General features: G+C 45.4%; 1 protein-coding gene across 1 annotated transcript in view; it reads left to right on the forward strand.

Annotated features, from left to right (window-relative positions):
* Positions 1–26,072, forward strand: part of NPFFR1 (neuropeptide FF receptor 1) — a 1,392,392-nt gene that overhangs the window by 772,658 nt on the left and 593,662 nt on the right. Inside the window, exon 2 of the mRNA XM_069242489.1 lies at positions 9,792–10,097. Within this exon, the coding sequence (XP_069098590.1) occupies positions 9,792–10,097 (306 nt within the window). The remainder of the gene's footprint in view (positions 1–9,791; positions 10,098–26,072) is intronic.

Consider the following 26,072-nt stretch of genomic DNA (forward strand, 5'->3'; position numbering starts at 1 on the left):
GGAATATGACTACTTGGGCATTAGACTATCTGACAAGGGCAGCTGGGAGCCAGCCATAAGGAAAGGGGCACTAACAATTAGCCAAAGATGTGGAGTATTAGGACGCAAAGCTAGTACTGCCACAAGCCCCCCTCTGATCCTTATCTCTGAAATATATAAAGCACAAATCCGTGCTGCGGCCCTATATGGAGCAGAACTTTGGGGATTACACAGACAGATGGATACTCTCCAAATCAAAGAAAATAACTTCCTTAGACACATATCTAGACTGGGGAGGGGCACGCCAATGCTCCCCCTCAGACTGGACCTGGGCTTAAATAGTATCAAAGACATAGCATATCTAAGACCACTCCTGTATTGGGTCAGACTATGGAAAACAGATGAACTTGAACCCTACAGGGCAGCAGTCAAAGAACTATTACCACCTCATCACGGTTGGGAAAAAGTACGGTGGCTTAGGGAGATGAAAGCGGCATGGGCCAAATTGAGTCTATCCCAGTACTGGGAGAACCCCGAGATGATTCCTGGCAGTGCTAAACGCCTGATCAAAGAACACTATTGGGCAAAAATCAACGAGGAATCTCTCGGTCCAAATGGGTCAGGTCGGCTGACAGCAGAATTCCTGCTGGTCAAACACGTTCCCTTCCCTGAAAGCTCCCTGGATCTACCCATACCAGCCCGTGCTCGCTCTCTATTACTCCAGCTCAGGTACGGGACATTGGCGGTCAATAGCTACACGGCTGGTTGGTCGACTAACAGTTCCCCATCGGACAAATGCATAAATTGTCACTTATGCAAGGAAACTGCTGAACACGTCCTATTTTTTTGCCCTCTGTACAAATGTCCCCGAGGGAAGTGGATTATTCCCTTGTGCAGAACACTTCAACCACTATCCCGCAACAGTCTATTCAGAATATGTAAATACGACACTTCCATACTGATAATCAGCGCTGTTTCTAAATATCTGGCAGCAGCATGGAAAATTCGTAATAGGACTATTTTAGATTTTAACTCACTGTTTGAAGAGCTGTCTAGAAAATAGTAAATCAGCATCCTGTTATATTAGCCTTGGGCTCTAATTGTAAACCGCGACTTATTGAGCCCAAAAGACCGTATCTCTGAATAAGTGCTACATTGAGTTATTTTAACTAAAGTGTTTTATAAATTTAAACTTATACTTAATTTTATAATTGTCAAGATGCAATTTATTGGATTAATTAACCCAAAAGAACTAATTAACCTAGAGCATCATCTACCACTGTCTGACTTCTTAAATTTTTAATCGGTTTTACTGTCTGGAGTTTCAATGCCTGATTTTATATAGAGATGTGCTACACAACAGTTTTTACGTTATTGTTATTTTACTGTTCAGGGTTATGTACAGGGTAAGATCCAAAGACTATTCCGAGCACTTCCTTCACCCCACCTATTTATGAAATCTTTCTCAGGCAGCTACTGGACCCCTACTTTTTTTACTATTGTTCCTTTTACTGTGTATTGGTTTATGGTTTTTACCTTTCTGTATGTATGTATATATTTTTAAACCTTTTAAATGGCCCAAATTTGGACCGAATAAACTATTGATTGATTGAAGTAACATGCTCTGTTCCTAGTAAAGGGTAGGGATTTTCACTTGTTTGGTCACTGGTAGATCAGTTAAGATGGAGACAACTGTTTTTCCTAGAAAGTGCATGTACCAACTGATTCAGGTGCCCCAAGACAGTTAAATCTAGAAAGCGCTCTGTGAAAGAAAACACTTTCTCTCGACAGTTGTCTGTCATGAAAATGTTACACTAATTCCATTCAGAGTAAGGGAGACTTCAAATCCCTACCAGCTGCTCAGCCATATAAGGAAGGGCTGCTGTCTAAGAGACAAATATTCTTTATAAAATAAATGGCGAGTGTTAGAAATGGGGTTTCTGGCTGGCTAGGGTATGCACCTAAGCCAGGCAGAACCCTCCCACTCTAGTCAGGGCAAGGGAGTTACACGTCCAAGATATCCCCTGCTCAGCCCCTTGATAGCTTGGCACGAGTAGTCAGGCCTAACCTGGAGGCAATGTGTACAGCATTAGCACAACACACGCAACATACGTGATGCAATATGTACACCACAAAGTAAACACAACACTGAGCTATGTAAAAATCAACTGCATTGCACAAAACATAATTAGACCAAACATTATTTGCCACAATATTCTGCTACCTTAGCAGTTGTCAGAACGTTACACAGGTTACTAATACTCTACAAGAATAAGCAGTAGTCACATTAGAACACCTAAGTACTCAGAAATATATATACTTGAAAAACACTTCATAAATATCATAAAAGGAACATTAGAGAACATATGGCAAGTCATAAAACACATATCAGCATATCATGCCCATAAAAGGAACATCAGCACACATATGTAGCATCATAAAGGTATGCAGGTAACATATAAATCAATAATGTCCATCCCAGGACCATTAGAAATATGTACGTCTTTTATAGAGTACCTGTTTTATGATGAGAGTGCACTCCTAGTGCAAAGAAGATGAACTTGGGGGCCCCCGGCGCTCCTGTGTCTGAAACGGGCCACGTGTTGCTCCTGGGGGAGAAGGGCGGTCTGCACCCTCTCTAGTATTTATAACAGGCCCCTCCTGGGGCCCACAATCTCTGAGGGCCCCCCTGGGCCTTCACTGGCCCTCCAACAAGGGATGGGGACAAAATAATGCCCAAGAAAGCAATAAGCCACAGTTGGGGCCTACAAAGGAGACCTGCAGTGCAGGGGCCTCCGTTGAGGCTTACGCCCTGCCAGCGATCTCCAGGGGACAAATGAGGGCTTCGTTGGGGCAGGGGAGCCTCCGATGAGGCTTCCTTTTACCCTCTGCCTGTTCCGGGAACAAAAAGGGGCTCCGATGGGGCAGGGAGCCTCGGACGAGGCTTCCTTCCCCACCCGATGTCTCCTTCTTCCCTTTTGGCCCGCTCCTGCCGCTGCAGTGTGCAAGCCCCAAAGCAGGTGCATGCTTGTGCCCCGGGGGCACTTCTTAGAGCATGCTTCACCCCGGGGGCACGGCTGGCGCGTGCTAGCTACTTTCTTTACTTTGTTGGTGCCCTGGGGGCACTTACCAGAGCTCAAGGGTGACACGCTTGTGAAAAGAAACACCCAGGCTGCGGAGGTGATTTCAATTTTACGGCAACAATGCACTTTTCAAAGCGCAGGGGGAATCCTGTGGAGCCTGGGTCGCGGTGGTGAATGGGCACAGCGTTATGTTTCCCAAAGCGCCATGAGGACAAAGGAGAAGTGCTCTATAAGCGCTTTATCAGGCGATGCAGCACTCCTCGTGCTGTAGATGATTACAGGGGTCAGGGGCACGGCACCCTGCCCCTGGAGACGAGAGAAGCACAGGGCTAGCAGGCCCAGCAACAGGCCAGCACAAGGGATGCAGATAGTGGCAGTTCCTCCTAGTGACCAGGCAGGTCACAGGTCAGCACAGCAGCAGCAGTCCAAGGTGGGTCCTGGTGAGTCCATTCAGCAGTGTCCTGTGTCCAGTTTCAAATAAGTCTCTGGAGTCCCAAGAATGTCTAAATTGTGGGGAAAATTCCTATGTACTTATACTCAGTTTATAGTGTGTTTTACAATGACGAAGAGAGGGGGTTTCAACCAGTTACAACTGGTTCTGGGAGTGCCCCCTTCTCTCCTCAAGCACAAGCTCCAAACATCAGTGGGGCATAAACGACCCTATTATGTGAGGCCAGGGCACAGCCTTTACAAATGTAGGTGTGCCCCGCCTCTCCCTTCTCTCAGCCCAGGAAGACCATACAAAATGCAAATACACCTCTGTGACACCTCCACCCTCCAAGTGTACAGTCTGTCTCAAAAGTATGCACAAAGCCCAACTCTGCCCAGACGTGGACGGGAGTCAAGCTGCAAAACACCAGAGTCATAATCACAGAGAAATGCTCACTTTCTAGAAGTGGCATTTCTGCAATAGTAATAAAAAATACACCCACACCAGTAAGCAGCATTTCTTACCACCATTACAACCATACCAAACATGCCTACGCTACCCCTCATAAATTAGACAATACCCCTTACACATAAGGCAGGGCATTTCTAATGCAAACCTACGCGAAGGCAGCACTCACAGAAGTGAGAAAACAAATAGCCTGTTTGTCACTACCAGGACAGGCCACATTACTAGGCACATGTCCTGCCTTCTACATAGATGGCACCCTGCCCATAGGGCTAGCTAGGCATACCTTAGGGGTGACTTACATGTAGGAAAAGGGGAGTTCTGGGCCTGGCAAGGAAATTTAGATGCCAGGTCCCTGTAGCAGAAAACTGCGCACACAGGCCCTGCGCTAGCAGGCCTGGGACAGGTTTGAAAGGCTGCTTCAGTGGGTGGTACAAGTAGCGCTGTTTGCCCACTAGTAGCATTTAATTTACAGGCCCTGGCTAAAGGGATACCACTTTACAAGGGATCTATAGGTAAATTAAATATGCCAAATAGGTATAAGCAAATCATACCAAGTTTACAAGGGAGAGCACATTCACTTTAGCACTGATTAGCAGTGAAAAAGTGCTTAGAGTCATAACATCAGCCAACTGCTTGCAGGTAGGTCGCTCCCCACCTTTGCCCTCCGTGCCACCACCACCTTTGCCGTTCACTCTTGCTTCCCTCTTTTTCCCCGCCGCTGCGTCCCCTGCGGCCCCACCCGCCTCCCCCCTCGGTCTCTCACCGTCTTTTGATTCCCTCTTTTTCCCCGCCGCTGCATCCCCTGCGGCTTCTCCCGCCTCCCCCCTCGTTCTCTCACCGTCTTTTGCTTCCATCTTTTTCCCCACCGCTGTGGCCCCTGCGGCCCCTCCCGCCTTACCCCTCGTTCTCTCACCGTCTTTTGCTTCCCTCTTTTTCCCCGCCGCTGCATCCCCTGCGGCCCCTCCCGCCTCCCCCCTCGATCTCTCACCGTCTTTTGCTTCCCTCTTTTATCCCGCCAATGCGTCCCCTTCGGCCCCTCCCGCCTTCCCCCTCGTTCTCTCACCGTCTTTTGCTTCCCTCTTTTTTCCCCACCACTGCGTCCCCTGCGGCCCCACCCCCCACCCCTCTCATTGGACGAACCCTCCCACCTCCCAGCTGCCACTCCCACCCTCCCCTCCTCTTATGGCAGCCGCGGCACAGCCGCGCCGCTGGTGCGCCAAAGGCAAGCCCCTCTGCGCCCGTCCGTGCCCGTCCGTGCCCGTCCGTGCCTGGACCGCGCCCAGCGCCACCCCCACTGGTCCACAAGACCCCTGTGCCTCCAGACGCCGCTACACGGCTGACCAACTCAACGCCCTCAACCCCGGCCGCACCACAGCCTGCTCCCAGTCATCACCAAGGACCACCCACAGACCCTTCGCATGCCGCGCCTACAGATTCACCTGCGACAGAACTAGGAAACCTACAAAGACCGGAACAAACCACCTCCACTGCATACTCCTCAACACCCGCTCTGCACGCAAGCACGCCAACGAGCTCTGGGACCTGCTCGACTACACCGCCCCAGACGTAGCCTTCCTGACCGAAACCTGGTGGAACGGCTCCTCGACGCCCGATATCGCAATAGCCATCCCGGACAGCTACAAGATCATCCGTAGGGACCGCAACAACAGAACCGAAGGAGGCATAGCCATCGCCCACAAATCCTCCCTCAAAGTTGACACCCACCGACGACTCCCTCAAGACCGCCGAACACCTACACTTCCGCATCCACACCGACCCCAACACCACTCTACATACCCCCCGGACCACGAGCACCATTCAGCGAATCCCTCACCGACCTCACCAGCACCCAAGCACTCACCTCAACAGATTACATCCTCCTCGGAGACCTAAATTTCCACCTGGAGAACAACAACAACACCAACTCCACTGCTCTGATCGCCAACCTCGCCAACCACGGCCTCAGACAACTCGTCAACACACCAACCCACATCGCCGGCCACACGCTTGATCCCATCTTCTCCTCAAGCGCCCACATCACCTTCAACCATACCACCGTACTCCACTGGACCGACCACCACTGCATCCACTTCACCTACAAAAAACATACCGAGCATCATCGCACACAACAACCACCCCGCCGATTGTGGAACAGTTACGGAAGACCAGCTTACCAACGCCCTCGTCCAGAACCCACCCCCCGACTTCACCGACCCAGACACCGCCGCCAACAACCTCACCCAGTGGATCAACGACTGCGCCAACACCCTCGCGCCACTCAAAAAACCCACCGACAACCAATCCAGAAGAAAAGCCACCTGGTTCACCGACGAGCTGCTAAATTCCAAACGCGACTGCCGGAAGCTAAAAAAGGAATGGCTCCTCAAACGCACACCTGACAGCCTCACAGCCCACAAGGACGCCACCCGCAAGCACCACCAACTCATCAGACAAGCCAAACGATCCCACTTCAAAGACCACCTGGACAACAACGCACACGACAGCAAAGAGCTCTTCAGCATCGTGAAAGAACTCTCCAACCCCAGCGCCAACGTCAACGACATCCCTCCATCCCAAGAACACGCCAGACCCCACCCCCGAACACTCCACCTGTGCAAACCACCTGACCTCCTGGACCAACGTGAGCGACACAGAGACACACAAGATCATGAACTCCATCCACTCAGGATCTCTGTCAGACCCCTACCCACACCTCGTATACAACAAAGCCGACGCCACCATCGCCCCCCAACTACGGAAGGTCATCAACATCTCCTTCGAAACAGCAACATTCCCTGAAAAATGGAAAACATGCCGAAATCCGCGCCCTCCTCAAGAAACCCAAAGTAGACCTCAATGACCTCAAAAACTTCTGACCCATCTCCCTGCTCCCCTTTCCAGCAAAGGTGATTGAAAAAATCGTCAACACACAACTAACCAGCCACCTCGAAGACAACGGCATCCTAGACCCCTCTCAGTCCGGCTTCAGACGAAACCACAGCACCGAAACCGCCCTTCTCGCTGCCACAGACGACATCAGACGCCAAATGGACAATGGCGAAACATCATCCCTCATCCTCCTGGACCTATCTGCTGCCTTCGAAACAGTCTGCCACCGCACCCTGGAATCACGCCTCCACGAAACCGGAATTCAAGGAAAAGCCCTCGACTGGATCGTCTCATTCCTCTCCGGCAGAACCCAGAGAGTCCGCCTCCCCCCCTTCCGCTCCGAAGCCACCAACATCATCTGCGGCGTCCCCCAAGGCTCATCCCTCAGCCCGACGCTGTTCAACATCTACATGGCCCCCCTCGCACAAGTGGCCCAACAACACAACCTCAACATTCTCATCTACGCCGACGACACCCAGCTCATCCTCTCACTCACCAAAGACCCGCGCACCGCCAAAACCAACCTCCACGAGGGGATGAAATCCATCGCCGAATGGATGAGAATCAGCTGTCGAAACTGAACTCGGACAAGACGGAGGTCCTCATCCTCGGATCCACCCCCTCCACCTGGGACGACTCCTGGTGGCCCCACCGACACCGACCAACCATGCTCGCAACCTGGGCTTCATCCTCGACTCCTCCCTCACCTTGTCTAAACAGGTCAACGCAGATTCCTCCTCCTGCTACAACACACTCTGCATGCTCCGCAGAATCTACAAGTGGATCCCGACAGAAACAAGAAGAACAGTGACACAGGCCCTCGTCAGCAGCAGGCTGGACTATGGCAACGCACTCTACACAGGCATCCCGGCGAAAGACCTACTACGCCTCCAACGCATCCAAAATGCCTCCGCCCGACTGATCCTCAACGTACCCCGTCACAGCCACATCTCCCACCACCTGAGAAATCTTCACTGGCTCCCCGTGGACAAAAGGATCACTTTCAAGCTTCTTACCCACACTCACAAAGCGCTCCACGACACCGGACCAGCCTACCTAAACAACAGACTCAGCTTCTACACCCCCACCCGTCAGCTCCGCTCCTCCAACCTCGCCCTTGCCATCGTCCCCAGCATCAGAAGAAAGACCTCTGGCGGCAGATCCTTCTCATACCTCGCCGCCAAATCTGGAACATCCTCTCCACCAACCTGCGACAGACCCAAGACCTACTCACCTTCAGAAGACTCCTCAAGACCTGGCTCGTCGACCAGAAACTCAAGCTCCCCCCCCCCCAGCACCTTGAAACCCTCACGGGTATGTAGTGCGCTTTATAAATCCAGTGATTGATTGATTGACAAGGGTCAGAAAAGTAAGGAGGAAAAAGGCAAAAAGTTTGGGGAATGACCCTGTAAAAGGGCCAGGCCAGGTCCAACAGCGAGTGCTTCATTATCCTTTTATTTTTGACTTATCAAAGAAGCTTGCAGGCTTGCGTTCTAGGAGTGTCAATGATGTGGTGAAATCTTGGAAAAACCGGTTTTTCCTAAACCATTACTTGCGATAACGTTATAGGAATTCAAGTCTGCTATTTTATTGCCTGACCCCTCAATGAGGCAGTATTAAAGAGTACCCAAGTAATGCACTGATGTCATGGGGAAGCAGTTACAAAAGAAGAGACTGATGAAGATGCATACCTTGGTGGTGGTTCACTCGACCATACATAACATTCCGTCATCATCGAACTGTGCATTCTGAGCCAAAAGATGCTTTACATGATTGTAAAATTCAATCATAGCATGGTAGATTTTAAACTGCTTAAATGGGAACTCGACAGTAGGAATGCCACAGTCCCAAATAATTCATGCGGCGAGAAGGCGCTGCAAACCCGGCTAGCACAGTATGGACGTTGCCGTCCACATGGGAGATTCAGGCCCATATTTATACTTTTTTAGCGCTGCATCTGCACTGCATTTTGATACAAAAGCTGCGCAAATTTACAATATACAATTGTGTTTTGTAACTTTGCGCCGCTTTTGCGTCAAAAATGACGTAAAAGCGGCGCTAAAAAGTATAAATATGGGCCTCAGTGTTTAAGGATGTAAACACCTACACTTTGAAGTTGTTAAAGGTGACAATGCTCGATAGTGCCGTATGGGATCACCTTGAAAGGTGGATATAATCATTGCAAAAATGCTGGCATTCATAACTACCTCCCATAGTGCCTAACTCATTACCATAATATAAAAATGAAAGAATCTAGGGCAGCGACCTGAACAGTACGGTTGGGAATTTCTTACGTTTGATGTGATTTGTTACATTTTTCAGGATTGTTATTTTACTGAACACTTTCATAAGGCTAGAATATCAATCTACACCCATTAAAGAAGAAGATTACTGATTTATATTTCAACCCTTTTTCCATGTGAATTTAAAAAGTGTCTAAAACAACATTATACAGTTCTTTCTGACATCTTATTCTTATTGTATTGTTTAATGAGTGACTGCATTGCTGTTATCTGATTTTATTATAGCATAAACTTAAAAACGGGGCAAATCTTAACCTTGGAAAAGACCTGTTGCAGGAGCGAGCAGTCTTTTGAGTGCTTTAATAGTGTGTTGTTCAATTATGATTTTTTTTTGTTTAATTGTAAAGCTAAGTTTAAAAATTACATGAGATTCCCTTAATGGGACTAATGATGCTACAATTGTGTGTTCGCTATCTTGTATTGAATGGCATCTCCTACAGTTGTTTGATTTTTGATTTTGTGATTTCTTGCTGTAACTTATTATTGAATTTGGAAGAAAATTAAAGATGACATCAGAAAAATGTTTTTAAAAAACGTGTATGGTTAATGTGTTGTGTCAATAAAAAGTATCAGCTTCTACTGCATGTAGAATTAGCATTGACGAGAGAGCAAACGTCTGGTTTCTCTTTCATTCTCCAGGTTCCGCAAAAAGTTTCTCCAATCTCAGCTTTCCTGGTACCAAGAACGTGAGCCATGCTGTGTTCAAGAACTTTACCTATTCCTTTTACTATCAGCATGCCACACCCGTGGCAGCCATGTTCATCCTGGCCTACATCTTCATCTTTCTCATGTGTATGATTGGAAACATGCTGGTGTGCTTCATCGTGCTGAAGAACCGGCAGATGAGAACAGTCACCAACATGTTTATCCTCAACCTAGCCATCAGCGACCTACTGGTGGGCATCTTCTGCATGCCAACTACACTAGTGGACAATCTCATCACAGGTGAGTAAAAGCTGGCGGAAAAACTAAGAGATGATCTTCCTGTTTTATTCTTCCTTTTAATGTTCTAGTTGAATAGGAGCACGTGTAAAGTTTGTATCAAATATTCAACATTAAGTCATAGGGCCTGATTTAGACCTTGGCGGATGGGCTACTCCGTCACATGGTGATTGATATTCTGGGGCATATTTATAATTCCTTAGCACCATCTCGAGCCACATTATTTTTTACGTTAATTTGGCCCAACTAGGCTGAAATCCCCACGCCGTATTTACAGAGTGGCTCCATGCATGCATTGCACCACCCTGTAACCCTTTGCGCTACATTATGCCTGCGCCAGGCATAATGTATGCAAAGGGGGTGTTGCCCCGTTAGTGGGGCTGGAAAAATGGCATAAGGAAATCTATGAGATTTCCTTGCACCATTACTTATGGCACTTTTACCGCCTACTCAAGAGCAGTCTTTAAAAGGTGGCTTCCATTCTTTAGAATAGAGCCCTATGTACTCTGCAGGAGTAGGGCCAATATTTTGGTGCTACTCCTGCAGATTACATCAATAGACTCATGTGAAATGAGGCTATTGCCCCCTACCCTGATCCATGGTGTGCCGTATTTTAAATACGGCGCACACGTGGTGGCGGTACGGGGGTGCTAAGGGATGCAGGGAAATTGGCGCTGCACTCAGTACAGTACCCTTTTCCACAAATCTGCCCCTCTGTTTGTCAAAATCTAAATCCAATTTTGGCCTCTGGGATTTATATTTCGGCGGATGAGATATCTGTCACCATTGTGATGGAATAACCCATCCGTCAAGTTCTAAATCAGGCCCATAGATGTTTCCAAGTTTGCAAGCTCTTTCATCACATGCAAATTTCCATTTGTGTATCAATATGCAAATATTAATTTCAACCTCATTATCTTGGTATACCAGGTAAAGACCAACGTCTGGTAATTCTTGCAATAAAAATGATAAGCTGTGATGATTTATCGGTTACTTTCCTGCTGTGTCCTCCTTTGATTTAGTGAAGTTCTAGAATGTTTAAGGCTGATTAATAGCATGCTATTACTAGTACCACTTAACTTACATTTTTTAACATGTTGCACACATTTCCAGTAAAAACTCAGTAATGAATTTCTCACAACTGGTAAGGGTGTTTAGCTAACATAACAATATTCCACTTCATGCTCATTGTCTTATTACTTACTGTGGGCTTTCTCTCTAGAAACCTATGTGGTTGTTGAAGTATACAGGGTCTGTAAATTGTGGGCGGGTAAAGTGAAAATATTCTCTTTGATAATTATTAAAATGTAGGCAAATAAATCTACTTCAAACAGTGTACCTGAGAAGTTTTCAACCTAACAAAACGGTGTTCAGGAGAACTTTCTTGAAAATCTTTTTTTGCAAAACAGCCCTTCTATTTTTGTCCCTAACCTTTTGTAACAAGAAACAGCTTTATGATGTTTTCTATCGTTATTTATGTTTTACAGAACATTACCAGATACCTGATGCTCAAAAAGGTTGCTGAGTTTATTTTTTTTTAAACTCGGAGTTGAAGAGGAAAACCATTTGTGACTTCTCATAGTTCTACTATAATTAGAGCTGAGGAACTGTGTCAGTGAGAGCACCGACTTGTTGAACCTCCTAGTAAATCAATGCTATTTATATTACTTCCGTTTGTAAATCTAACATTTCAGATTCTAAGTCACCAAGCAGAATTTTATTAGGGGTGTTCTGGGGACATCTGGTCAGACAAATAAAGTTGCCGATATTATAAGGTGCGCTGGCGAATTCGCAGCCAGTTTGCCTAATAGAAGAATTTGCCTCATTGCCAGAATGGGGCTATCAAAAGCAAATGACTCTTCTGCTGCTGCACCTGCCTGAGCACCTTCTGGAGTAGAGGAATCTGAGTAAATACAGATATCAGTCTCTCCCAGACTGACAATACTGAACTAGAGGGATGGGCCGCCCATCCCTCTAGTTCACTTGGCGATGATTCAGAGTATACCACCTTTAAAGGACAGCATCCACCATAGGTGTAAAAGGTCAAGCCAGGGTCATTCCATTTCCAAGTCAATCCCCTGTCTTAGGAGAAACCCAGAGGAGGGTGGGGCTATCCTGCTTAGATGATCTGCTTTCACATTCACCATTCCCACTAGTTAATTTGCTGTGAGAGATATTAGGTTACCTTCTGCCCACAGACCTAGCTTCCTTGCTTTTTTCCCTAAATCCTGACCTATTGTGCCTCTTTGATGATTCACGTATGTACCTGTCACTCAGTTGTCCATGTGGATTAACACTGCTCAACCAACCAAGAGAGAAGCACATGCTTTGAGTGCTCTCAACACTGCACTTAATTGTTTTCAGTTGGATAAGTGTGCCATCTCTCACAGCGATCTCTAATACTGCATGATGGAGTTCACCAATGTTGCTGCTCTTCCCATAGCATGGCATCTACAATTACTACTTTTGGGGTAGGAGAGTGTTGATACTCCTTCTTCTAGATTTGAGTCCAATTACAAGAACAGTCCTTTCTTTATCTGAGGCAACTCCATTCTGCGTTTTATATTGGCTGGATCCCAATGAGCCAGGGCATAATATAGCAAAAGCTTCAGTTTCAGGCAATCCCATGAAACAAACAACATTGTGACTGAAATGTAGCACTGCCAGATTTTTGTCTGTAATGTTAACAGATGTTGTTGGAAAATATTCGTTCTCTCTAGGGGAATAAAGAAACTGTATATTTGTCCTGAATCCTGCTCCAAATCTGTCCTGAGCTGGCACCAGATTCAAATTTTCTTTCCTCAGACGAAAACCAAAGTTTTGCAAAGTGTAGCACACATTTATGGTATTCTTCTGTCCTAAAGAAAAGTGATGCAGAAATTAGTGCATCATCTAAATATGAAAATAACTAAATTCCTTGCAGTTGTAAAAAAGCTACAATTGAATCTAACTTCTTTGTAAAAGTCCTGGGCAACGATGATAAAATACATTGAAGTTCTTCTCCCCTACAGCAAAACATAGAAATCTTTGAGATCTCAGATGAATTGACACCTACAGGTAAGCATCAAGTAAGTCTAAAGTAATCATAAAATTCCTGAGTTGACCAGTGGTATTACCTTCTGTAGAGACAGCATCTGTTGATAGAGTATTTTTGTTTAACCATTTTAAATTCAGTACTGGTGTTACAGACCCTGATGGTTTTGGTCCAACAAACAGAAGGGAATATACTGCTTGGCCTCTCTTTTGTTAAGAACTTTGACAGTAGCCTATTTTTTATTAGTAAACAAAATACATTTTTGAGTACTTCTGGTTATATCCTCTCTTAAGGTAGATGAGTGATCAGTACAAGATGTTCTAGTGGAGAAAAATGAAATTCTTTCTCATACCATTGTTCCACAAGTCAGACGACCCATTGATCTTGATTCCAGTCTTCCAGTGATTTTAGAATTTCAGTAGTCTCTCTCCAGCTAACTGTTTATTCAGAGTTTTGGATTCCAGGGCATTAAAAGGGTTGTTGATGTTCAAGTTTTTCAATAAAATGTGCCGCCATTGACTGCAGGCCAGAACTATAAAGGACCTGCTTGACTCTGCATCTTGCATGTATTGTGACTGCTGATTTTGGCTCTGTTCTGTGTCAAAATATAATGTGCCATTAATGATAGACCTCTAAAAGGCGCTGAGAATTGTCTTTCTTGCAACAACTTTTTCAACAATTCATGCAACTGAGGACTGTTAGAAATGGGGTTTCTAGTTGGGAATCAGTTCACACCCTGTCCAAGTAGGGACCCTCACTCTGGTCAGGGTAGGGGAGTCACACTCCCAAGATAACCCCCGCTCGCCCCTTTGGTAGCTTGGCACGAACAGTCAGGTTTATCTCAGAGCCATAGTGTTAAGTATTTGTACCCACACATAGTAACACAGTGAAACCACTACAAATGGTCACCGCACCATTTTAGACAACTAGCCACTATGTATCTAAATAAAACAAGACCAAAACAACAAACATCCAGCATTCCCAAGCAAAGATATGAATTTTAAAAGATTTAAATCCAATAAAAGCACTTGGAAACACAATAGTTCCAGCTGGTGCTATCATGGCATCGTGACGGAATTATTCCCAACAGTCCAACGCCACTCGTGAGGGAGTGCGACGCCGGTCACAGAGCAGCACGGACCCTAGGTACAATACCTTAGAAATAAGTCAGAGTCAAAGACATGGCACAGAGTCAGGGAGGTGAGGTGTCGCTGGAGCTGGTGCAGTGTTGGTTTCTTACTGCTACACAGGAGGTGAGGCATCGGTTCCTTACTGCTATTCAGGGGAGGTGAGGACTTAGTTCCTTATGGAGGCAGTGGAGGTGAGTCAACATTGGTGGTGAGGCATCGGCTTCGTACGATCCGGCTGGGTCTTTGAGTCCAGCAGGTCAAGATGTGATGAGGTGACTGCACAGGGTCGCGGTCACACCACTGGGCCACTGGTGCTGCAGCGGAGTCGGGTATCACGGACATCAATGACATGACACTCAGGACTCATGATGTTGCAGGACCTCAGAGGAGCTGCAGCGGCATCGGGCCTGCGGTGTCATTCGTTGTACTTGAGCGGGGACCACAGCTTTGGGTCAGGCAGCGGCGCAGAGTCGGGCAGCAGCACCAGTTCTAGAGTCGTCTGGAGTTGATGTGCCTGGCTATTCTTGTTTTTCTGCCAGACTTTACTACCAAGTGCCCAGGAACTGGAGTGGGCACCTCTTGGCAAGTGAGGGTCCTCATCAAGAGAGCCCAGGGGCTGGCAGTTGAAATCTTTGATGTCCCTGAGACTTCTTAACAAGAGGCAAACTCAGTACAGCTTTGAAAAAATTTCACAAGCAAGATACACAGCAAAGCACAGTCTTTTTCCTCTCCAAAGCAGAAGCAGCAACTGCAGACCAACCCAGGTAAGCACACACAAGTGGCAGAACTACTCCTCACAGCTCTTCAGCTCTTCTCCTTGGCAGAGCCTCCTTTTGATTCAGAAGTGTTCTAAGAGTCTAGGGTTTTGGTTTGAATACTAACACTCATTTCTGCCTTTGAAGTAGGCAACCTTCAAAGGAAAATCTTTATAGTGCACTGTTAGAAATTGGGTTTTTGGTTGGCAGTCAGGTTACCCCCTATCCAAGCAAGGACACTCCCTCTAGTCAGGGTAAAAGAGAATCACCGTCAGTTAACCCCCACTCATCCCCTTGGTAGCTTGGCACGAGCAGCAGACTTAACATCAGAGTGCTAGGTGTAAAGTACTTGTAACAACAGACACAGTAATTCAAAGAAAACACTACAAAATTACACAACACAGCTTTAGTAAAATAGAGAATATTTATTTAAACAAAACAAGACCAAAATGACAAAAATCCTTAATACACAAGCCAAGTTATCAATTAAAAACCAAAAGGAGTCTTCATGTAATTTTAAACACAAAGCTAACGATGTTAGCGTGGAAATGTACTTGGGTGCGTCAAAGATAACCCTGCACGGACGAGTGTGTGTCAAAAAGGGCTTGCGATGCGTCAATATCACTCATGAGCGAGACAGTGCGTTGTTTCTCCTTCAGGCGAGTCTACGTGCGTCGTTTCTTCTCTTCACAGGACAGCGATGCGTTGATTCAAACTGCACTGTTGGGAACAGCCAGGACTTGTGTCGTTTTTACACGCCCAGCAATGCTTGCATTGTAAATCCTGCCGCACGATGATCCGAAAAACACACAATGCGGGTTGCGATTTCACCAGCCTCCGTCAGCGATGCTCCGTGTCATTTCTCCAGCCCCGGTCGTCGATCTTCCGGTTGCGTAGCAGGCGAGCATCGATTTTCACCCGCAAAGACAGCGGTGCATTGATTTTTCAGCCGCAGATCGGAGTCTTGACGATCTTTTTCCCTGCATGGCGGTCGGTGCGTGGATTTTTCATTTTTGGCCTGCCAGCTTCTCCTTTCAGGGTCCCAGGAACTGGATGGGCACAACTTGGCAGAGTAGGAGTCTCAGTAGAGGCTCCAGGTGCTGGCAGAGTGAAGTCTTTGCTGTCCCTGAGACTTCAAACAACAGGAGGCAAACTCTAAATTAAGCCCTTGGAGAATTCTTCACAAGAAGGAAGGCAACACAAAGTCCAGTCTTTGTCCTCTATCACAGGCAGAAGCAGCAACTGCAGGACAGCTCCACAAAGCACAGTCACAGGCAGGGCAGCTCTTCTTCCTAGGCTCTTCAGCTCTTCTCCAGGCTGAGGTTCCTCTTGGTTTCCAGAAGTGTTCTAAAGTCTGTGGTTCTGGGTGCCCTTCGTATACCCATTTTGCCCTTTGAAGTAGGCTTACTTCAAAGAAGAGTCTCTCTTGTTTGTGAAATCCTGCCTTGGTCAGACCAGGCAAAGCAAAACACAAATGATGGATGGAGTGCAGAACCAATCAAACATTCACCACCAGTCACAGATCTGGGTTTAATCCATCATTCTTTTGCTCACCATGCCACCCCAGTTTACACCCAGCCATATGCAAATCAGTTTAGACCCTGTTCCTCATGGGAACAGTCCAGCCCGAACTGCCAGGCCAGGTCCTCCCGGGACCGGAAACAATCATCCAGGGACCGGTTTCAGGGTTTCACCCTTCATCAGCCAGACTAACTGTCCCTGAGACTTCAAACAACAGGAGGCAAACTCTAAATTAAGCCCTTGGAGAATTCTTCACAAGAAGGAAGGCAACACAAAGTCCAGTCTTTGTCCTCTATCACAGGCAGAAGCAGCAACTGCAGGATAGCTCCACAAAGCACAGTCACAGGCAGGGCAGCTCTTCTTCCTAGGCTCTTCAGCTCTTCTCCAGGCTGAGGTTCCTCTTGGTTTCCAGAAGTGTTCTAAAGTCTGTGGTTCTGGGTGCCCTTCTTATACCCATTTTGCCCTTTGAAGTAGGCTTACTTCAAAGAAGAGTCTCTCTTGTTTGTGAAATCCTGCCTTGGTCAGACCAGGCAAAGCAAAACACAAATGATGGATGGAGTGCAGAACCAATCAAACATTCACCACCAGTCACAGATCTGGGTTTAATCCATCATTCTTTTGCTCACCATGCCACCCCAGTTTACACCCAGCCATATGCAAATCAGTTTAGACCCTGTTCCTCATGGGAACAGTCCAGCCCGAACTGCCAGGCCAGGTCCTCCATGGACCAGAAACAATAATCCAGGGACCGGTTTCAGGGTTTTACCCTCATCAGCCAGGCTAGCTTGAATTTAGTGGCATAGTGAGCCTGGGACCCACGTCTGGGCATACCTGGAGCACTTATCGCGTCAAAAGCAAAGCAAAACACAAATGATGGATGGAATGCTGAACCAATCAAACATTCACCCTCAGTCACAGATCTGGGTTTAATCCATCGTTCTTTTGCTCACCATGCCCGGACCAGGCCCCAGACACACACCAGGGGGTTGGAGACTGCATTGTGGGAGGGCAGGCACAGCCCTTTCAAGTGTGAGTGACAACTCCTCCCCTTCCTCCTAGCACAGATGGCTCATCGGGAAATGCAGACTACACCCCAGCTCCCTTTGTGTCACTGTCTAGAGAGAGGTGCAAACAGCTCAACTGTCAAAGTATACCAGAGAGGGAATCCACAAATAGGCAGAGTCACAGAAGTGGTTTAAGCAAGGAAATACTCACTTTCTAAAAGTGGCATTTTCAAACACACACTCTTAAAATCAAACTTTACTAAAAGATGTATTTTTAGGAGTGTCTTACATGTAAGAAAAGGGAAGGTTTAGGCCTGGCAAGAGGGTACACTTGCCAAGTCGAATTTACAGTTCTGAGACATAATTTGTACTTTTAATGAGACATGATTACAGAGCTACTTATGTGGGTGGCACAACCAGTGCTGTAGGCCCACTGGTAGCATTTGGTTTAGAGGCCCTGGGCATCGCTAGTGCGCTTTACTAGGGATTTACTAGTAAATCAAATATGCCAATCATGGATAAACCAATTACATACACATTTTGCATAGGAGCACTTGCACTTTGGCACTGGTTAGCAGTGGTAAAGTTCCCACAGTAGCAAAAACAACAAAAACAAAGTCCAGCACACATCAACAACCTGGGAAACCATGCCAAGGATAAAAAGTCTAACATGCACGAGACCCTGTCTTTCCTGCCCTGGCCCAAAACAGACTCTAGGGGGTTAAAGACTGCTTTGTGTGAGGACAGGCTCAGCCCTATTAAGGTGCCCGTATCAGCTCCTCCCACCACTCTAGCCCAGGAAGACCCATCAGGATATGCAGGGCACACCTCAGCTCCCTTAGTGTCACCGTCTAGAGTGAAATCACCAAAAGCCTAACTGTCATCCTGACCCAGACGTGTATTCCACAGCCAGGCAGAGGCACAGAATGGTTAAGCAAGAAAATACCCACTTTCTAAAAGTGGCATTTTCAAACACGCAATTAAAAAAACACCTTCACTAAAAGATGTATTTTTAAATTGTGAGTTCAGAGACCCCAAACTCCACATCTCCATCTGCTCCCAAAGGGGAATTACACTTAAAAGATATTTTAAAGCAATCCCCATGTTAACTTATGGGAGAGATTGGCCTTGCAATAGAGAAAACTAATTTGGCAGTATTTAACTGCCAGGACATTTAGAACACAGTAATGCATGTCCTACCTTTAAACTACACTGCACCCAGCCCATGGGGCTACCAGGGGCCTACCTCAGGGGTGCCTTAGATGTACTAATAGGGAAGGTTTGGGTCTGGCAAGTGGGTGTACTTTAAAACTGCAAACAGAGACACTGCATTTGCAGATCTGAGACATATTTACAGGGAGGTGGCACAATCAGTGCTACAGGCCCATTAGTAGCATTCGATTTACAGGCCCTGGGCACGCATGGTCCACTATACTAGGGACTTACTTGTAATTCAAATATGTCAGTCATAATCACAATTTACACAGAGAGCACTTGCGCTTTAGCGCTGATCAGCATTGGTAAAGTGCCCAGAGTACCAAAACCAGCAAAAACTAAATCCAGCACGCAGTCAAAAATACAGGAGGCAGAGGCAAAAAGGCAGGGAGATAACCCTGCAAAAAGGGTCATTTCCAACAAGGACCGATTCATTTTAGTCTGGAAGAGGGCAGGTCTGGAATAAGAGCATCTTTCAGGAGAGATTGAGATACATGAAAAGCTGTTTGAAATGCTGAATCTACGGCTGCATACGCTACCTTTATTGTAGGTTCCATCTTTTTTGCAGTTTGGATCATGTGGTAAGTAAAGCATCTTCTGTAACTATATTGGACATACCTGCCAAAATGAATTCATTTTAACAGACTGAAGAGAATCTGTCTAAAACTCTTTCAGTTTATATCGCCTTGCCAAAAATTGTGGAATTATGTTTTGTACAGGTTAACAGAGTGTATTACTTGGAACATAGGACCTAAAATATTCATCTTAATTCTCAAGTGCAGGAATGGCAAACACAGCTCTTCTCTGATAGGGTGCAGTATTTAAGAAACCTGAGCCCTACACAAATTTTCCTCTATGTGGTTGGGCATCAAGGGCCCTGCTGTACTAAACATAAGGTTGATGTAAACAAAACTGTAATGTGCAATGTACTAAACACATTCCGGGTGTCAGAACAGCCTTTCCAACTACGAAAATGGCTTTTGTTATCTGTTTCAAATCGTAATTAAGTGAGGACTTGAAAAGGGCATATTCTCTTATTTGGAATTTGCAACAGTATGTTTTGAATATATGCTGAGATCTCAAAAGAGGTGACAAGTGATTCGCACAGTGGAGCCACTATGTCACCTTCCCCTATGGTAATCTTGTAAGGAGCACTCGGGGGAGAAGACAGTAGTGTAGTGAAGCAATGTAGTTTCAAATAGAAAACTATTTTTTAAAGAGCACGCGTTCCTTAATCAATAGAAGCTGCTTTGAAATAAGAGATTTCACATCTTGCAATGCAACACAGGGTTGGTGGCCTGCTGTTCCTAGCTGGCCACCTTCCTTGACTTTGTAACCAAACAAGGGGTCACAAATAGTGACCTACCTAATTAATATTCCTTAGAGAGGTCATTTTCTTTCTTTAGTCCTTATTTCATTTTGAGTAAAAACCATGAAATCACATGAATAAAAATATAAAGACAACAAAAGTGCTGAAATAAATGACGCAAAGATATATTTTAGATGTCTTTGCGCCATTCCCTCCCTAACGGGGAACACCCCCTTTATACATTATGCCTGGCGCAGGCATAATGTAGTGCAAAAGGTTACAAAGTGGTCCAATGCATGCACTGTACCACTTTGTAAATTTGGCGTGGTGATTTTGGCCTTGTTGGGCCATGTTAGTGTCAAAATAAAGTAAGCTAATGTGGTGCGAGGAGGCGCTGGAGGCTCTTAATCAGCGTCCATGTATACAAGTATTTAGATAAAGCAAAAATCAGTCATGCAGTGGTGTCACTTCTGAGAATTCTAATAGTAGGCCTCATTTGTCATGCCGACAGAATATGGCAAATCAGAACTAGCTAGGATCTCCTATTCACAGCATTTCTAGGGCAGAGAAATAGAAAGTGCTCTTGTGTTTCAGGGTTGTCGTGGCCGAATGGACAAAGTGACAAAATATTTTGGCAGTTCCATCTACAATGGAAACCATTAAGTGGCAAAATGCTTCATCTAAATTTTAGGTGTAAGGATTTCACTTGAGCAGGTTCGATCTGATTCATGAACTCCTCACAGATCCCCCACTCTGCCATAGGTCAACCACAGGCTACAGATATGGAGCCAATTACTCTTCTTAAGGGACAACAAAGTGTTTTCTTAATACTAAGGGGATTAGTCCACAATTCACACATGTCAAGACCAGTTAGCCATGTTTTAACATATTTTAACCAAGGGATGCTTCCTTTGCTGATGAGTGCCATTACTTCGAGAAATTATTCTCTCATGGGAAGTGGAGGGCTATTGTGCCAGACTCATATTCAGTGACCTAGGGTTCTGAATGCTGCTACATATATGATATTTTAAAGACCACACGTATTGGGGTTAAGATCATATTTCGAAGTATACCCAGCATTAATCTCATGAAAATGTTCTCTGTTTTTTCAATCATACCTAGATTCTGAGAACCCCAGATCTCAGCACCGTATGGTGCAGCACCCACCCCCTTTGCCCGGTAGATATTTGTAACAGGGGCAGGTGGCCTATATGTACATACTTCCAACCTTTTTGAGCAAAGCAGAGCTAACATGCTGAAACATAAGCTGGCAATTAGTAATGGTGGAGTCCAATGTAATGTGTTGGTGAACCTTACCCCTAAATGAATAAATTCTTTAACTTGTTCTAGGAAGGTATCTCCTAGCTTTACCTTACCGCTGAATGAATTATGTGGATTAAATGCCACAAACTTCATCTTATTGATGTTAACTTCTAAACCAATTTCATCACATGCAGCTGAAAATCTGTTCAATACATTTTGGAGCCCCATTGGTGTTCTAGATAAAAGTAGTGTATCATCCATGAACAGTAGCAACTGGGCTACCAGCAATCTTGGAAGGGTCCCCATTACAATAATGCAGGTACTCTATTAGAGCATTAATGTACAAGGTGAACAGGGTTGGGGCCAAGACGCACCCTTGCCTCACCCCTCTTTCCACCTTAATGCAGTCAGTGAGCTCACTATTTCGTCCCCATCTTATCTGTGTGTAATTCCCCTAGTTAAACCTAATAATCATTAGAGATAGGTAGTTTGGAACATCTAACTGCTCTAGTACTGCCCACATTTTCCCCTGGGGATGAGGTCGAATGCGGCGAATAATTCTACAAATACAATGTATATGTGTTCTTTTTTGATCAATACATACTTTCATAAAATTATTAGAAACCTGAATAACTGATCAATTATCCCTGTGTTTTCTCTAAAAACCAGTCTGTAGGGGCAAGAGGATTTCATTCTCCTTAATCCAATCCTGTAATCTTCCCAGCAAATACTTGCAGAACAGTTTTGTGTTATGTCTACAAGGCTAATAGTCCTGTAGTTCACAGGGTAGTGTTTGTTCCCCTTTTTTATATACTGGCACCACCTCAGCCCCCAACCAGGAGAGAGGAACCTGTGATCCTTTTTTGAGACGGGTTTTTAAAAAGTTGAGAATAACACTCCATACTTCTGATTCAAAAAGGAAAAGGTAATCTAGAAATGTGTCTGGTCTGGGCACCTTTCCTCTCTGTAGAGTGAAAAGGGCTAGCTTGGTTTCCTCCAAACTGAAATTAATAGCGTCAGCTTCCCAAGATTCCCTATTTGTGCCTACACTTGGTGAATCATCTACCCCCAGTGCCATGGTAATCTGTCCTGTATAAAGTGTACTAAAATGGTTTACCCAAGACTGCGATTGAATATAATAGTCTTCATCTATAATCTGTCTCTGGGTTCCCTTATCTACAATGTGCCAGAACTGCTTCCTATCCTAGGTTTTAGCTGCAATAGATAGATCTCTCCATTAACATTGTTCCCAGTCTCTTTTAGCTTCTTCTGGCACCTTAGTATGTTGGTCCTTTTTTGAGGACCACTGTATTTTTACATCCTGATTTTATGGCTCCCATCAAATCTTTCCCTGCTGCCTTACAAGACTCATTAAATCATTCAACTTTAATTTGATATTTTGCAGTGCACTTCCATTTTTTATAAAAGAAGTATTTAATCTTTTCCATTAAATTAGTATGTATTTTAAATAAATTGTGCCTCACCTTCTTGTTTTCTCAGAGCTATAAGTGCTTACGCTAATATAGCGTATATCTGGGCAATAATGTCTTGGTTTCACTGTATCTTGGGCCATTTCATGCTTCTCCTATTATTGTTCGTAACTATTGGGTAAGCAAATTCCCTCACTAATTTACCTTTAGAGGCAATAAACATGTTGACCAAGTCTAACACCAAGGTATTACGGTCACTATCTTGCTTTTCAGTTAACTTCATATCACTCATGTATCACCAGAACGGTAAGTCCAATAAAATATAGTCAGTTTGCGAGTGACAATTGACCCTCTTAAGTGTGTGTTTTAGATTCTTATTTGAGTGCCCCTTGCAAGCTCGTAAACTGTGCTTAAGTGTGAATTATGCTATCTGAAAGGCAACTTTTGTATTTCTAGATGGACTAGCATGGCACAAACCAGGAATTTTCCACTCATCATTTTCCTCCTCTATAACGTTTGGCAACAGTTCCCAGTGTTTGTATGCTGTGCTCAAATCTCCTTCAGCAGTAGGGAATCATGACCCTCTACCCTTTCTAGAAAGTCATTCAGTATTGTTACAGTTGGGGAATCCTGATGCTGTGTAGGAAATATATTGTAGATATTAACTACAAGGCCAGATTGGTTCCCCTTAGTGCTTACTCATTTAACAACCAATAAGTCGCTGGAATTAACAGCCAGTTTTTTAAAGGTGCAATGTTAGTTGTTGGTGATCCAATGATAAGACCCCCTACTGGTCTCCCCATTGCTGAAGAAGACGCTTCTATACTGAAATTAGTGAACCCCACCATATGGACCACATTTGTGGTCCAGGTCCCTTGAAAGAGGCATATATCAAACCTATCTATAAAGTTCCCCCAGTACTCACAATTGAGGTTGGTCTTTATACCAGCCAAGTTTCAGGAGAGAAACATTAGCTTCCCAGTGCCCACAGGCGAAGGGGGCTGTATAATTTCTCTGAGTTGACTCCTTATTTCATTACATAAAGATTGCATCCATGCCACACAACCCTTGTTAATGTGAGAAACTATTACTTAGGAGGTACAGGGGCATTCATCTACTCCCGTCAAAGTTCCAAAGCGTTGTTCCCCTTGGTTCACTGACTCTTTGACCTCTCACCCTGTAACAAAAGGGAGTTGCAATGTTGTCAATCCAAGTCTTTCAGGGTAGCTGAAGGTTCGAAGGAGTTGTATGTTGGAACAGTATACATTAAATTATTCAAGTTGTGCTGGATTTTACTGGTTGTCAAATTTGCACATGATAACATGAATGGGCTATAAAAATAACCAAGCAGAACCACCTGGATACAGCTCATGGGGTAGCAGGAACAGTGTGAATTAAGGGAACGAAGGAGGAATTTCACTAGTGCAGGAGTTTTAAAACTTATGATCACGCAGGCACCAGTTTCCTCCTTTAGCCCCAGGCCAATCCCAGAGGTTCTCCTGACCATTTTTATTTCTGACAGTAGGCCCAGGACTGCCCTCCCCCCCCCCCCCCCAACTGGAATCTTAACTACTTCATTGTTTTATTCTTTAGACTGTAAAAGTCCTCTTCTGTACTTGTGACAAGTGGCTGGATGTTCTTCAATACTAAAACGTACGGAGTGCACTCAGGAGAGAGTTGTAGAAAATATGAAAATGTTTCCCCCTTTTTAGTGGTTGTTTCTCCCATCGGTCTATCCTTACCTTTGCCATTAGACATTCTGGCTGCCTTTATGGCTTGATCAGGCTCCACAATAACAGAAACTGGCCCTGAGACATTTGATGGAAGAACTTGCTTAGGGGCATGGTGGAGAGACCCCCTTATGGATGTAGTTCCTTTGCCTGAGCTATTGTTTGAGTTATTGAGAGGGATTGTATTAGGTGGGGAACCTGTGCAGGAAACAGCTTGTGCAGATATGATTGAATTATGGACAGGATGGGGCATACCCAAATGATTTATTTTGGCTTTGGTTGCCTCTAAAGCAGGTAAAAATAGAGTCAATCTTGTTCTCCACGAAAGTCTTGAAATCACTGCAGATGTTTCTTAGTTTGGTCGAAAGAGGATTCCCAGCAGTTATGTCTTGCCAGGCTGTGGGGTGGACTGTGTATCAAGATTTTGAATGCTTGGCCTCTTAGGTTTAGACTCAGAGATGGCCTATTTCAATCTGGCCTCTAGTTTTGGGGCCATTGTGTTGAGGTGTAATCAGTTCCACTGGTGATACGGCCAGTGGAGCATTCGTGGTTGGTGGGTGTGGAGATACAAAGGGGCTCAGACCCTGCTCAAGAGTGGGAGGTATAGTTTCAATATTGAGACTTGGATTCACGTCCCCCACTAAACGTAAGGCTTGACTTAAGAGACACAGTGTGGGGGGAGAGTGATAGGTGGCGCTCGACCTGCTGAATTTCCTTGTCAGTAGCCAAAACCCCCCTCTTTAAAAACCCATCAAGTGTAGACCTTGGACATCCCCTCTGCCCCCAGTAGGTACACCTCTGATTTTGTGCTTGCCCACGTCAGTAAAATGTCACTGGAAGGTGAAGAAAGTTTAAAAGCACCAAGTGTGGCCCAGCCTTCTCCGGGCCATTATGGACTCAGGACGGGTCCACCTTTGGCCTGGGCTTCGTCTGGGTATGGCCTGCGCACATCCTGTACAGCAGGATGGGGTGTAGCGATATAAGCACTTTAGTGGTGCAGGAATGCCGTGTCAAGCCCCTCCTCCTGGCCTGATGGACAGTGATGCAGCCTGGGACTCCGAGTCCAAGTCCCATGTAGAACTCCTGGTCCACAACATGCAAGGATAGCACAGGTCATTTTTAAACCCCTAGAGTATGACCATTTTGCAACATGATCTGTCAGAGTTTTGGATAATTCTCTAAGTCAGAGGCAGGTCACAAAAAGTTGGTGCCCACTTTGCCACCATTTTTTAATGAACTGGCTCTTAGTCCATTGGACCCAACTTCCTAGTTCACCCAATGCTTTAGGCAATAAATAAGGTCTCTTTCTACTTTTTACCTGTAGAGCTGCAGCCACAGCTTCATCCACAATGTATTACAACTCTTCTTGGTATAACGAACTTTCTCTACGTTCAGCGAAAGCGACGGGAAATCCGTGTGCTTCCTTTTCGGTGATGACTTTTTGCTCTGCGTCATTACAGGTTACAAGCCTAAAAACTCTGATATAGCCAGACTTACCTTTAGATTGCCTGGTTCCTCAGATTTCAAACCCTCCTAGAGCTCACCTGAAAGGGACTGTTCCAGAGGGTTACCTCTATTACTTGGACA

This window comes from Pleurodeles waltl, chromosome 6 (assembly GCF_031143425.1).
Source record: "Pleurodeles waltl isolate 20211129_DDA chromosome 6, aPleWal1.hap1.20221129, whole genome shotgun sequence".
Taxonomy (NCBI): Eukaryota; Metazoa; Chordata; class Amphibia; order Caudata; family Salamandridae; genus Pleurodeles; species Pleurodeles waltl.